General features: G+C 37.0%; 2 protein-coding genes across 7 annotated transcripts in view; one reads left to right on the forward strand and one right to left on the reverse strand.

Annotated features, from left to right (window-relative positions):
* The window catches only part of rdgA (retinal degeneration A), a 112,289-nt gene that overhangs the window by 22,191 nt on the left and 74,060 nt on the right, over window positions 1-16,038 (reverse strand). For all 6 annotated transcript variants that reach the window (XR_011032884.1, XR_011032883.1, XM_068293459.1 and 3 more), the window contains exon 3: window positions 14,122-15,752. Coding sequence is in view for 4 of the 6 variants with exons in the window: in XM_068293459.1 (XP_068149560.1) it covers window positions 14,122-15,752 (1,631 nt within the window). In the remaining 2 variants the exon portion in view is untranslated. The remainder of the gene's footprint in view (window positions 1-14,121; window positions 15,753-16,038) is intronic.
* Window positions 4,536-16,038, forward strand: part of LOC137579691 (uncharacterized) — a 29,694-nt gene continuing 18,191 nt past the window's right edge. Inside the window, exon 1 of the mRNA XM_068293463.1 lies at window positions 4,536-4,824. Within this exon, the coding sequence (XP_068149564.1) occupies window positions 4,816-4,824 (9 nt within the window). The 5' untranslated portion in view covers window positions 4,536-4,815. The remainder of the gene's footprint in view (window positions 4,825-16,038) is intronic.

The following is a 16,038-nucleotide window of genomic DNA, read 5'->3' on the forward strand; positions in this document are numbered from 1 at the left end:
TGAGGAAATCGTGTATAATGCACAAATTAATAGATTATTATAAATAATTCAAAACGATGATACACAATGTAATTTTGGTCGAAAAACTTTCTTGTTTTTTTATGATTATCAAAATCGGATAACTACCTACAAATACAAATAAATATATCAAGAAAATTTAAGTCCAAGGCAATCTAAAATTATTTGATTTAATAAAAAGTCTGATAAATGTGCAACTGTTTTGTTTTTTACCTCTCAAGTTGAATGCTTTTTAAGAAGCCCAAAAAATATTTATTTTTATACATGGATACAGACCTATTTACATATATGTATATATATATAAATGTATATATACATATGTACATACATCCCTCAATTCCAAAAATTTATCTAATATCTTTCCTGTTATTGTTGTTTCTACATTTGCTGTGGCCCTTGTTTGGCCTCGTTTTCGAAAACAAACTGAACAAAACTAAGTTCCCGGAAGCAAAAAATGTTATGACGAAGTTTATTTACCCTAACAGTTGCATTTAGACCAAAAAAGTTAAAATGAAAGCCACACTGTAAATGTTAGTTAGTCAGCTTGTCCTGCGACTCAATAATATAAAAAAGTTCAAACTGATATTTGAACAATGATTTATCCTGTCCTATCAATAATAGCTTTGTTAGAGTATAAACAAAAGTAAATGCAAAATGTTTCCTAATCTATTAAACACAATAAACATTTATCTCTCCACAATTCTTCGTCTTCCCCTCTCTCAAAATCTTTTTTTGTCACTGTCTCAGTCTGTGGGTTGAGAACAAAATTTATGAATGAATTTAGACAAACAGCGAGTGGTGCGGGCAAACAAACAAACAAGGGAACTGCAAACAGACAAACTAAATTTTTAACTTCGTGAGCCAAAAAATGGTCACATGGTTAATACGCTAGTTAGTCTTATGTGGCTCATTATCTTTCTCCACACACACGCACACACAACGAGTGCATAGCAGATATCGGTCAATGGCTTTCCGAAGGCCCAGCATCCGGAAGCAGGTGGAAACCGCTTCCACAACGTGAAAGAGACCGTGTTTAGAAGTAATACTGGATACTAGACTTTCTTTCCGGAAGTATCTTGAAAATGTCAACGCTAAGGCTGGAAATCAGGGCCCGGCAGGCATTTTTGTTTGGCCATTAATCGTGTCGTCATTCGTGTGCACGCCAAAATGAACACGAACAACGAGCTGCGAACGTAGAAACTAAATTAGTTTTTTGTGGCAATTCGACGCGAACGTGTCTACAGTGGCTCACAGCTTATTTGACCCACCGTCAAATAAAAATTTCCACTGCTTATAAAAAACACAATTTTCTATACATTTAAGCAAAAATATAAGAAAATAACAAAAACTAAAGAACTGATTTCAAGCTTAACCTTTAGGCATATGTCATGCACCCATAGGATGAAATGGTATATTAAAGTCGCCAAAATGTATGTAGCAGACAGAAGGAAGCTTTTGCGACCCTAAAAAAGTATGATGTATATTCTTGATCAGCATCATCAGCCGAGTCGAACATGACCGCCTGTCCGTCCGTATAAACACCTAGATCTCGGAGACTAGAAAAGCTAGAGCCACAAAATTTGGTATGTGGACTCGTGCACGGGAATTCAGGGAAATGTTAAGATTTTACCACGCCCCTTTTCGCCCGCGTAATTTGAAAAAAACTCGATTATCTCCTGTAACTTTCTACCTTATGCAATTAAATTTGGAATTGTTTAATTTGATATTAATATCTAGAAACATGCCAAATCGGACAAAAAATAGCCAAGTTATGTATGTAAACATTTTCCCAATAGCCCGTGGGGGGCGCTAGAGTGCTCAAATGCTGGGATATCCTTGTAAAAAGCATGTGAAAAGAATTTTTTATAAATTCATAAATGCATTTGTTATTATAAGTTAAAGATATATGTATTTGTTTTACTGGTGCATGGTATACTCAAGTCGCCAAGACGACTTACTCACTTTACTTTTAATTGATTCTATTAAGGAATTAAACCAGGGCAACAAAAAATATTCAGTTTGTTCTTATTTAAGTGGCTGGTGGTGTATGTTTATCATTCGACAGGGAGCTCGATTCACTTTCTTTTGTAGTAAAAGAAAATGAAACTTTGGTAAACATTGGGGGCAACGAATGCTGGAGATAAGTTCAAAAATTTGAGGTATAAGTACAATTTAACTGACTTTTGCAAAGTCAACAAGTTCTCCAAAGAGTTCATGTTTAAGAAAAAGTGTCATACATATTTGCGGAGGGATTTTCTTTTAAAATGCACCTGTAGAAATAAAGGCCACACTTATGTTTTTTTTTTTGAACACAATAACCAATAAATTACCAAACAAATGCCTTAATTGCGTTATTTGGGAGCCGACAAAAACGGAACTAAAGTCCAACAAGCTAAACGTCACAAATTGTTGGCCACTACTGTATGTATGTATGTACATACATATGTACATACATATACATACATACTTACATGAATATGTACATATATTAAATTATTATATTCTTTTGGTTTTTGGCCAAGACGTTATTCTACATTGTGGTTTTTGCTGTTGTGGTCAATGTTGTTAATTTATTTTGTTGTTTTTTGTTTTTGCTAAAAATACTTAAGTTAATTATAAGAAAATGGCAAACATTTGAAAAAATTTAAAACATGTGTGTGACTTGGTATTTATTTTTAAAATTTCTCGATACAAAAAATGAAACAAAAAACCCAAAAGTATAGAGAAAGAGGAAAAGGGAAGAATTGACGGATGTACGAACGCACAGGTGGAAGAAACAAACGATTCGAATTTCGCTTTCTCTTCTCCCTTCTCATGTATTTTTTGTTCACCTCTTTCTTTCGTTTTCCTGTTCTATTCTAAACTGAAACCTATTTGTTTGGAACTAGCAATACCAGGTATTTTCCTCTGAATAGGTTTTAACTAACATATTAGTCTATTGATTTAAAGAGAAAAGGTTTTGAAAACTTGTCGAAATTGCAGTTTCGATCAGTGAATTTTGAACGAACACCACAAATTAATTTGATAACAACCTTTTTTATAGCCATGAGACATGTAATCCCAGCTAGCTGGCTGTAATAGCTTTAAACTGTTGTTCTACTAGGATAGAGTGACTAATTAATTGTAATTAGATAAAACTTCAATTAATTTGTGTGAAAAATCACAAAATACTGTCACGTTACCACAGCGTTCCGGCTTCTTTGAGTTGGTGGCGAAATGTGATGGGCGTGGCTCCTTTTTCAGATTTGTCTTGTGATGTGTGTGTTTTTCTTATTTTGGCCCAGCTGCCAGCAAAAATAGAGAGCCGCGTTTTCGTTAGCCCTGCCTTGTATACCCTTGCAAGTTTTTGTGTTAGATTTTACCTACTTTCCTACATAACCAAAAATGATTTATAACAAGTATTTTTATGATAGATATGTATATGACATTTGCTAACGGATCAAGACTACATAGGTATAGATCTGATCAAAATTAATTTTTTAACCTTTTCGGCAAAGGTATAAAAAGAAAAACAAATATCGAAAATAAATCAAAAGAACAAGGAAAAGATAGAAATAGCCCCGATAAGTTGCGTTATTTTAGTTTCTAGTTTTCTTGTGTTTGCGGCCGATAAACGAATGCGAAATTCTTTAAATGTCATGGCTGGCAGTTAGCCTTTAGGTTCAGATGCTGTCACTGGCAGCATGACAAAAAGCCGAGGAAACAATGAAAATGAAAACATTTCATCATTTATTCCATTCTATGTACCGGCAAAATCGGTTTTAGTAGTCAACTATCAAGCGTCTTACATCGATTTGCATGAAAAACAAAAACATTTTAATTTGCTTCGAATGTTTTTCGCATTTCACTTTTGTGTAATATGCTGCCACACTAATCTAAAACAATTTGATAACAGTTTATATTACATATATGTATGTAAGTTTTAATTTGACATGTGACAGTATACATTCTTGGCACTGAATCGAATATCTAACGACAGTTGAATAATTTGACTTGATTTTTAATTTCATTTGACTTGCATTAAAATTAGAGCTCATTTGTTTTTGTGCTTTCTTTCTTCTGCGTATACAAAATGCAGCCACATTAATCAAAAGACTCGTGTCACATGGTAATTGGTATCAAGAGACTCCCCTTCCACCTATTCAGTTTCTATCGAGCATGTTTTCGGTGTTTTTTCTCAAGTTCATTGATTAAGTTAATTGAAATTAAACAATTTGTCGCTCAATTAAGATACAATGAATTTAGTTTTGGTTTTATTCTTTTTTTGTTTTTGTGTTTAATTGACCCGAAAGGGTGACTTTTTTTTTTTAATTTTATAGTGGTTTTTTGTTGTTTCATTTGTTTTATAGGGTTTTAGGGACTGCTTCTTCAATATTCGCACACATTTTTCAGATTTTTTATTCGCTCATTGGATATACTTTTTCTTTTTTAAGGGTCCGCACGCGCGTTTTCCGCATTTTATTTCTTCTTTGTTGTTGTGTTTCTTTTCGGTCTTCGGTTTTTTTGTATCTGCTTTTAGTTAGCTCGCGGAGGCGTCCAACCACACAAGGCAACTAAAAGCGGCGGAGAAGTCAAAGTCAACGTCGCGGCGCACCGCGTCGATGGCGAGATGTCGAGAGGGTGACGCTCGCTAGCCAGCGTAGAACAGCAGCAGCCAGCTGCTAGCGCTTTGTCACCTCGATCTGGATGACTGTTGCGGCCGTCGACGTCAGCGCCAGCGTTTCGCCATCGTGGTGAGTTTTGGTCTGAGGTGTCTAACAATAAGTGCCGCACAGTCCCGATCAATGCTCACTACGAATGCAGGAGGTAGGCAACCGTTATACATTTATGTATGTATGAGCACACATGAGTACATATCTTGAGATAATAGCTAGATTGTTATTACAGTTACAAGAATGTACATTTTATTTTATTTACTAATATGTAAGTACATTCTTGTAAATTTAATTCCGCTTTAAATATTGATACAACATATTATTTAAAATTTTTTTTTTTTTTAATCGGGTGGTTCGATAAAATATTTATACATATACAAATTTGTTTTCTTAGGGGTCCGGATTTTAATAATGATCTCAACTTTTAAAAATTATTAAATCATTTTGAGTAATCGGTGACGATCACGATTGATGATCACAGAGATCGGGTTTTGGGTTTTTACCCTTTGAAATTAGTCAGTCTGTCAATGCAAACCAACTTCCGGTCCCAATTCGAAAGCTATCGCGAAAAAACATGGAAATTAACTTTTGCAAAAGAGTACTCTAATTTTATTCAAAAGTGCGCAATACATGGAAGAAAGTAACTTCGAGATCGGGTGACTATATCATTTAGCATCTAATTGTGTGAAAACAGTGACTTTTACCGAGAACTTCTTTATTTTTAATCGGATCGTCATAAAAATTATTTTTGTAATGACTATGCCAAATTTGATAAAGATTGGATAACTATATTATATAGATTTCATAGAAACAAGCGTTCGAAAAATAACCAATGTGAAGGTTATTTAATTACCCATACAATGTTCTATAATTCTGGCAATTTTGTTCGAAATCGGATAAATATTTCATATATGTATCTGCCATTAAAATATAGATATTATAAAATGGCATGCCAAATGCGCTGCACTGCGCCAGGTAAGCCGTTTGTCAAAAGTCGAAGCTTCGGTACGGCTGAAGATGTTTAAATTTATCAATATGTAAAAACCAAAAATTTGACTATATTTTCTCCAATTTTTGAAATGGTTTTTCGACGTCGAATCTACGAACGATTACGGTGCAGGGTGAAGTTTTTTAAAAGCTATGTGCGATTAGTAGTTTCCCCCCTGGATATTTATTAAAAAGTAAGGCAAAATCTGGACTTTAGTTTTTATATGTACATACATACATACATAGGTACATAAATTGTTCGCATCGGATCACCATATCAGTTAGTGATTGCTATACTACAAATAGGTATAGGGAAGACAAAGAATTTACGGGCCTAGCGAAATGAAAACGAATTTGGAACATTTTAAAATACATAGAAAGACTGAAAGAGTATATAGACTTCGGCATAGCTGAAGTTAGTTTCTTTGATATTTATAGTGACATTTTCTAGCGTCGCCGTTGACGTTCGCTGCCATTCCTCGCAGTTCGCTGCTCTGCGCTGTGGTTCGCTTGCTGGTTTTGTCTCCCGCTTTGATTGTTTGGCCAGGCCTTACAGACGGTACATAGGAACATTGTATATCCATCTGCATATAGATGTATGTGTATGTACATACATACATATGTATGTACAGAAGCCGTTGTGAGGTGTTTTAGCGCCTAAATATTCTCCATCAAAACTTAATAAGGCATTTCTCCTTGTTTAAAAGGACATACGAAACAGGTTTAAGAATAACAGCGTTGCCGGATGGTCACGAATACTTTTCATTCTTTTGAGAATTGGTTTAACTCCTAATTTAACTCAAAAAAACTTGGAAAGTTATTCTATCAATGCTTCCTTCGATTTGAATATTTTAGGTTTTGAATTTTAAGACGACGGAATAAAGATTTACCAATTCGGGCGCCCTCTCCTCTGCGGCGCCTGAAGCGTTAGCCCCATCATCGCAACGGCCCTGGTATGTACAATGCACACACATACATACATACATAGGTATATGTATGTCTTGTTGTTGTTTATTCGCTTCGTGCCTTTCCATTTGCATTTCAATTTTACCTCCGTTTACCCCATTGCTAAACTGCCTGCTCTTAACCACCCCGTCCGCCCGCACATGCTGACGTTGTTGTGGCGATGCCGCGCAGCTAAAAAAAAAAACGAGAAGAATCAAGCGCAGAAAAAAAGCACAAAAAAACAAATACATTCATAAAACTTAATTGTTGTTGAGGTTCACCGAAGCAGCGAAGGCAACTCTTGTTGCATGCCGCTGTCTCTCGTGCGTCAGCAAAATGCGGAACTGGAACTATGTATGTATGTATGTAGGTAAACTGTAACTAAAGACAGATTCGGAAGATTCTCTGTATCGAATTGATATCCGCCTATTCAGTAATAAGATACATATGAATACATATGTATGTATGTATGTTTGTATGATGTATATGCAATCACAGTGTGTCAAAAAATTGCACGGATTCATATTAGAGGAAGCTCGCTCCTTTTCCAGTCGCTCAAATGAGCAATGCTGAGGAGGTGCAACTCTCAGGGAATATCCTTTGTGTACAAAAACGTAGGTCTTTCTCATTGTTGGGCAAGAGTTAAAAAAAAAGTAAAAGTATCTAAAGTTTTTGGTACATCCAAATACCACAAGAGTGAGTGAGATGGCATGTGATGAAATTTTATGGTAGTACATTATTAACACTGTTTACGTTGTTTTAAAAAAGAAAATGGAAATAATAATTACAAACGTTGCCTAATTACTGGGGGTAAATGTTTACAGTTACTCGGGCCCAAAACGCGCTTAAACTACATAAATTTGATATCAAACGAAAGATAAAAATTCCCCGAGCACTACCTCGATTTATTTCGTAGCTTTTGTGTAGTTAACAAAGGAGAAAGTATGTTTTTAGCGGGACTATAGCTGAAAGTAGCTGTTTCCGGCTAAAAAAATTGCCAAATTGTTGAGATAGTGTTGGCAAATGCCGAATTTCGGATACTCGAATAGGCGGGCTTTTTGAATATTTTGTTCGCACTATTTTCAACAAACGAAAATATTGTTGAGTTTACAATATTTCTTGATTTTATAGAAAAAATATAGTTCAGAATACAATATTCGGCTGCCAGAGCAGACCTATTAATCTTATATATTTCTACCACACAAACAAATTTTATTACAATCTTGACCGTTGCCTAGTGGCGGCGCTAGAGTGCTTGTGTGTTTGTAGAGTGAGCGAGATAGCATATGTTAGGCATTTTAAAATAGTTTAATAGACATACATACATTTTTTTTTCGAAATTTGAAATATTTGTTTTACCTGGTGTATGGTATACCGAAGTCGGCGAGTCGACTTACTTACTTCATTTTTTTACAAAGTCTGTGGCTAAATGTAATTCTAGTCATATGCTAGGTTAGTTGTTTGTGACAAAAGCACAGTTGTATTATATTTTCTTTAGTGTTTCTGATATGGTGAAGACGCTTCACTCTAGAATCTACTTTTGGATAAGCCGATTCTCATGATCTTTGACAAACGTAAGACAATTGGCATTATGTCTTGCGTTCAAAAGTGGAGGCTTTCTTCGGCTGGAATCTTTGAGAATTGTTCTTCCGAAGGTAGTTGCGAACAATTTGGAACATAGTTTAAGCGTTAAAGTCCTTTTTCAGATCAGTTACAGCCTTAAAAAGAATCTCTATTGCTCTCTCGGATTAAGGGGACGACTGTAATTTAATTTAAAAGTGGAAGTTTTTTTTCGCTCTTAAACTTTTAGTACCGGGTAATGCGTTTTAAAAAAGTTAAAGAAGGGAAAAGTAATACCAAAAATATTTTAAGTTGCTGTTGCTCTCATCTCGAGAGCCAAAAAGCAACTGTTAAAGCGTCACACAGTTCGGCACCCCGTGTACTATTAGGTATGGGCAAAGCTTCGACTAACAATCGATAAAAAAAAAACAATCGACATTGGGTAAATATTTACTTAAGCTACTCGAGATTTCAGTGTTAAAAAGTGGAAAAATAGGCCAAAGCTAGATTTCAGTGATGGCAAACGCTATCTTTTATGTGACGCGTTGTTTGACCGCCCTGGTAGCCAAATATTTTACTCTAAAATATGAATCGCCAAAGCGCACCTGAGGTAGTGCTCAGGGAATTTTTATCTATTATTTTATAATATTCTACTCTACCGATGTGAAATAAAGAACCAGAGTGCCGGGACTAACCTCGACGGCGTCAAAGTTGTATACAATTGCAACACTTTTGTTGCTCTTTATTCCCTTGCAAATAAGGGTATATTAATTTAGGTCAGAAGTGTGCAACGCTTAGAAGGAAGTATCTCCTACCATATAAAGTATATATATTCCTGATCAGCATGACGGGACGAGTTCATATAGCCATGTCCGTCCGTCCGTCTGGATCAACGCATATTTCTTCTACAGCTACAGAGTTGAAATTTTGCATGTGGGCTTGTTTATACTGCAGGGGTTGTATATTTCGGATTCAACCGGATCGGACCACTATATCATATAGCTCCCATACAAACGCCAAAGTCACGAACAGTGACTTTTCTCAATAACTTCGTTATTTTCTGAGCTATTGCCGTAAAGCTTAATATTAGAGAGAAACTTAATATTAGAGAGTTTATTACGCCTATAAACGACTGTGCCGAATTTGATCAAGATCGGGTGACTATATCATTTAGCTCCCATAGGAACGATCGGTGGAAAACAGTGACTTTGATCAATAAATTAGTTATTTGCTATGCTATGATTGTAGGCCGTTCTTTTGCAAACTTTAGCCTTTTTAGAAAAAACAGTTTTCCACTTTGATAGCTTTGATAGGTAAGAAAAGAGTTACCAAACAAGTTGCAAGGGTATACAAACTTTGACGCGGTCGAAGTTATCCCTGTCCCTCTGGTTTTTATCTAAAAAGTAGAATGTTGCGACGGCCCACAATCAAATAACGATGTTATTGATCAAAGTCACTGTTTACCACTGATTGTTGCCACGGGAGCTATATGATATAGTCACCCGATCTTAGTTAAATTCGGCACAGTCGTTTATAGGCATAATAAACTCACCAATATTTCACGACAATACCTCAAAAAATAACAAAGTTATTGAGAAAAGTCACTGTTCGTGATTTTGCATTTTGTGTAGGAGCTATACGATCTAGTGGTTTGATCCAGCTTATTCCGAGATATACAAACTGTGCAGTATATTTATGCATACATTCGAAATTTCAAATCTGTAGCTCTTTGCTTTGTACATGCAAAATGCAAACTATGTATGTATGTAGCTCTTACGGTATAGGAGGAGTTCGCCTTGAACAGATGGACGGACGGACATGGCTATATATGAACTCTTCTCCTCGTGCTGATCAAGAATATATACGTAAGTATACTTTATATGGTCGGAGATGCTTCTTCTATGAGTTTCACATTTGGTATTATAGGTAGCACCCTAGAAATTAATCTTTTATTTATTATATTTCAAAGAATATGATCCAAAGATGAGAATAGTGATAAGATTTCGTTTTTCAGTCATCTAAAAAATGAATATAATTGTTGTAAGGTGCTGCGCTACTATATTTTTGAACACAACTGTAGATGTACATATGCCGAGGTGCAAAGTATACGATTATTTTCCGTATACCCCATATTACCCTGCATTCTCAATATGAATGTATTTTTTTTAAATGTACAACTTGTTTGATTTATGATTTTTGCGTTTTAGGTAAGAAACACAAAACTTAGTTGGTCCCTAATGTAATGCTAATTTTTGTGGTTAAGTTTGTTGCTTGTTCCACAATTCGACTCCTCCGGTTATCCCTCGAGAAGTATTTTCGTAAAACTATATAAGCCATTGTCATAAAAGTTTAGTTAACTTTTTATTTTATTCTGTTCGGTTCAGTTTAGTTCATTTCAGTTTAGTTTAGTTGTTGTTGTTGTTTTCTCAAGGGGAAAACCACAACAATGAGCGCACAAACCAAAAGAAAATCCCAGGCCGCGTGAATGAGTCGTATATTTGTATGTGTATATGTATCGAGCTTAAAAGCTGATGGCGATTGCGATGGAAATGGAGATGGATTTGGCGATGATGATGACGATGACAACAAACTGATGAATGAAACAATGCATAGGCAAACTGTCCAATCAGAGGTCCGTCAGTTTGGTCAGTCTATCGGTCCAATGTCGGTCCGATGTCTGGCTTGCCTCGCATGATTGATTTTACAAGGCTGAGAAGGAGAATGTCTTGATAGATAACAGATTAACACGAATGAATGTATAAACGGTTAAATGGGTGGCTATTTAGGTTTAATTATACATGGATAAAGGATGGAGCCCCAAACCTTTCAAAGTTGTATTAACACTATACATACATATATATCTGTATATATTTCTATTGGATTCTTTTAATCCAATTTAATCATATTGACTTTTCCTATGGGAAAGATGGGCGAGAGGGCCGAATTGCTTTAAAAATTAGCATATTCTCCATGGCAACGAAATAAACTATAAAAACACTATATCAGGATATAGTATAAAACATTCACTTATGGTTATGTATAGACAATGGTAAATGGTATAACAATTTTCAGTACTTATCCTGCAGAAGCTTGTTAAATTCAATAAATATTTGTAGTTTTGTTGCAGAACATACCTGTAAATAAGAAAACAAAAGATATTGGTATACAACTAATTTTATACATTAGCTGAGGTGAGGCACGTAGACAAAGAAAATAAATTATGGGAATAATTGTAAATAATGTGTAATAAGTTTTAATAATTTCATAATTTAATTGATGTGACTTATTGAACATTGGTCAATAGATTTGGAAAAATGTAAAAAAAAAAAACCTTTTAATATATATACTCCTGATTCTGGCCTCCAGGCACGCACGCGCAAATGAACAATAGGGATTAAGCATTATTTTTTGATTAGCAAATAAATTTTGCTCTTCATTCTAATTTGATTTCTAATTTGCTAATAAGCTTAGTGAAACAAATCATCTGCTCTACTTATTTATTCAGTAAGCAGTAATCCCATCTCATCGATGTATGTATGTACATGTATTATGTACATTGTATACATATGTTTGATATAAGTGAGTTTTCAACAAGCAACTTAATGATTTTTCCTTTCTCCCTCTGTCACACACTCTCCACTATCCAAAGGAAAATGCATGTCATGGTCTAGAAAAAAAACCAAAGAGCCATAACCGAAAAAGAGAAAAAAGTAATAAAGAAGCTAATGTTGGGCCATGTCGAAGTTTATATGCCCTTGTAGTTGTTGAATGTATTATTTTAACATGTTTCAAACTATTCTTTTGTGTCCTAGGATATAAGTATGTACATACATATGCAAAAATGTGTGTGCAATGACAATGATCGGCAAGGACCCTGATTGAAATCTGGCAATATGATAACAAAACCTAAAATTGTAGACCTTATAGTGATTAGACACGATCTGGGTTTGAAACTTAACGAATGACACGTATGTATATCGACTCAGCCTTCCAAGCTGATTAGGAATAAATATGCATACTTGGTTGGGTTAAAGAAATCTACTTTTCGGCGTCACAATCATCTGACTAATTTTAAATACTCTCTGCAAGGGTATAAAAATAATAAGAAAATTGGCCGCTTACCAACAAATTGAGTCGTCCGCCTGCTTATCATTCTTAAATCTTGGGTAAAGGACATGGGCATCTTGGATACCCGCCAGAAGTCGTTCAATACCACGAAAGGGTGTTGCAGCGTCAAGCGGATCAGGTTGAAGCCAAGCAACGGGACACTTTGTTTGAGTATTATTTATGAGCTGCTTTTGTTAAAATTCAAGGAAATCGGTACGCAAGTCGAGCCATTTGTTCCGTCTGTCGGCCATAATTAATGCATAAAACTCATGATGAGATACACAAGGATGTGAAATCCAGTCAACGACCGACCGAACTGAGTGTAAATTATGAATGTCCATCGCCCGTCCCTCCCACCAACCATTTCTATCCTACTTATGGGAGCGGCTTTCTAATTAGGTTGCCCATCACATGACCGGGTACATGCTGCGTCTGTTTCGAATACATGCATACATTTTACCAGTGGCGAATATCATGTCCTTTAAGAAGAGTGTTCCCAATTTAGAGAGCATAGTAAGCTGACTTGCTAGTAAGGGTTCGTAGTTGGCTTTATTATTCCCAATAATACAATTGCAGATACCGAGAAGTGGGAAAGTAGAATATGGCAAATTATAAAATTGGCGCCTGAGCTGAGAAAGGACCTTAACCCAAAACATAGCCTAAGCTAACACAATTAAAATGATCCTAAAGGTGTTTTCTTTCCAGTTTTTTTTTTTTTAATTTTTTTGTCCTGTCCCTTCGTTTTTCCACTTACCAGGTTTTGGGCCACGTGCTAAGCTCGTTTGAGTTAATTTGAAAAAGTTAACTTTTGCTAACAAGCCAGAAACCCGGGGATAACTTTAGCCGTGCCGAAGTTTCTATACCCTGGCAAGTTTTTCTGTTACTCTTTCCTTACCCACAGGCGTCAAAGCAGAGCAACATTTTATCCAAGTGTGCCGCATTTAGCATGCCATTTTAACGTACATTTGTTGCCATAACTATTTTATAAAGTTAACTGATTTCATCAAATTTTTCAGCATTTTAGATAGAGAGCAAAACAGTTTCTCTTACCACAAATATTTTTAAGTGCATGTATCTATTCCCATTCTTATGAGAGCAATATAATATAGTCATCCGATTTGCATGAAATTTATACATATCTGTGTTAACTGTCCAATATATTTTTTACGCCACTTGCTTAGAAAGTTATTAATAAAAGTCACTGTTTTCAACAGATCGCACGTGTTGAAGTTATATGATACAGTGGACCGATAAAGCAGAATTCGAGATATCCAATACCTGCAGGATATTTAAGCTTACTTGATCTGTAACTTCGTGCGGTCTAGGAAGAGGTTGTGTTGAACTAGACGGACGGACGGACGGCTGTATAAACTTGGCACGTTCAGAATATGGTTATTGCTTAAAAACCAAATTAAAGGTTTTCTTTAGTTTTATCTTCAGAGATAAATGCAAAGGACATTCGAAAGCAACAGCAATCAGCAAAGACATTTTCTAAAACTCAAAAAGTGTAGTGTAGTAAAGACTATCCACTTGGTAGTCTGTTTCTCTTTTCAGAGCATCGGACACAGGCTCAAGTTCAACTTCGCCACTAGGTTAAATGTCTTTTGGGCTTTCATTTGTTTTTTTTATAGTTTAGCTGTGTCTGTTATCATGTCCTTTATGGCTAAAACTGAGACAGCACGATCTTAAAATGAGTTCGTTGAGTTGTTGTGAATAATTATAATTGATGAAATGATTAAAAATGACTTAATAAACAAATAAAAACTAATTGGCTTTAAGGACTCAGATTTCACCTCTTTAAAGTGCAAAATTATTTTACTTCGGTTAGTTAAATTGCAAAAGACCTTACCCATCGGCAAAGAGTCCTGCTCCACCCACACCGCCAGCCCCTGTCATGGCCAATGCCTTATAGCGGGCCTGTTCATCCGTAGGCAGGACAATATCCACAGATCTCGATCGGGTGGCATTGATGTTTGGTACGGTGAGAAAGCACCCATCATCGGAGGGTTGCAGCTCCTCGGTCTTTGGACCGGAAGATAGCTTCGAGAAGCATGAATCCACAGAGGCAGCTCGATCTCGTTTTAGATCTGGGACTGTAAGATAAATATCACGCACCACAAAAGAACTGTGGTGCGAGGTGGTGCTTGCGGCAGCAGTAGCTCCACTTACAGTGCCAGTCGGTGAGCCACAGGTGGCTATTGTAGAGGCCTCATCCAAGGAATCGGCAGTATCTACCGATGATTTGTTGGCTGTGGTATCTACCTCCTCGTGGGATACATTCTCCAACGAATTGCCTGTGGGTTCGACAAAGATGGCTTCTTGTCTGGAAATGGAACGTCGACGTGCTCTAACTGGTAATCCCATAGCTGAAGCTGTAGCGTCTTCGGCATCGGCTTGACCTACTTGATTTTGATTTTGTATGGCGCAGGATGATGACGATAACGATGAGGATGTGTTTGCTATGGCTGGCAGGGTAAGAGCAGCCGCAGCCGCTGCCGCTGTAGCGCCCAAATGAGACTGATTATGGGGAGGCAACTCCAAAACGGGACTACCACGTATTAGCGTGGATGACAATGGAGAGAGAGGCGGAGAGCTGGCTGGATCAATGGGAAATTCATGGCTCGGGAATGGCGGATAATCGCCATTTGTTGGCGATAATGTAAAGGTAATGCTGCACGGTGTTGTTGGCTGTGGTGGTAACAGGGTGTTCCCAAAATGGGGTGAACCATGATCGGAACCCTCGAGACCTTCATCCTCGGAGGTGGTCACCGAACTGCCAATGGTATGTCGACGCATTGGACGAGGCAGACGAGTCCGTGACTCTTCAATGCCCATGCTTAGATTTCCCATACGTATATCCATTTCCACAGCGGCGTCATCATCATGATCTTGATCCGCATCTTGATCATGCTCCAGCGATACCTCGCCGGTGCAGCTTTGATCGATGCTACCATCTTTTTTCTCTCTATCAGCGTCAACGCCCCCAGCGATTCCTGCACCGTCATCCTCTTCCTCCTCTTCCTCTTCCTCATCCTCCTCAACTTCTTCATCTTCGCCATCATTGCCTCCCAAAGCTCCGCTCATATCCTCATCGTCGCTCACATCCGAACTAGTATTGCTGTAGCTTAAAGTTGTTAATTCCCGATGATCGATAAAATATCTCTGCTCGGCACTCATTTGCTTTTCATACAAGTCCAGATAGTAACAATGGATGCATGGCGGTGGTGTCTTACTAGACGAGCTTCGTCGCACTTTGAGACGACGCGGCACTTCCAAAAATGTGCCCGAATCATCGCTACCAACTGAAGCTGCGGCCGAATCAAAGGAATGGGACCGCTGTGCATGAGCTGCCTGGGGTACTTGCAGATACCCGCCTTCCGATGACCGCTCATCCGCCGAAGAGGAAGACTGCTGCTTTAGCAGATGGGCCGAGACACGTTGGGCCTCCAATTGCATTTCATCAAAGGAGGCGGAACGCACCTACAAACGAAAAGATGTTTAACAAAACGTTGCGTTTGGAAGGGAAAACGAATGAATAATACAGTTTAGTAGACAGAGAGCGAGAGATAAAGATCTTTCCGATTAACAAAAAACAAACAAGCGACGGTTTAAGATTTCAGTCGGTTCTGCATAAAAACTAAAAAAAACACACACAAATCAAAAGGCATGCACACGTAATTGAAATAAAGCGAACTTATACACTGAGCTAGACCTATGCCAAACAGTCAAGGTGGCTTTAAGAGATCTCGATTACCCGATAACTGTT

This window comes from Drosophila tropicalis, unplaced genomic scaffold, assembly GCF_018151085.1.
Source record: "Drosophila tropicalis isolate 14030-0801.00 unplaced genomic scaffold, ASM1815108v1 contig_761, whole genome shotgun sequence".
NCBI lineage: Eukaryota > Metazoa > Arthropoda > Insecta > Diptera > Drosophilidae > Drosophila > Drosophila tropicalis.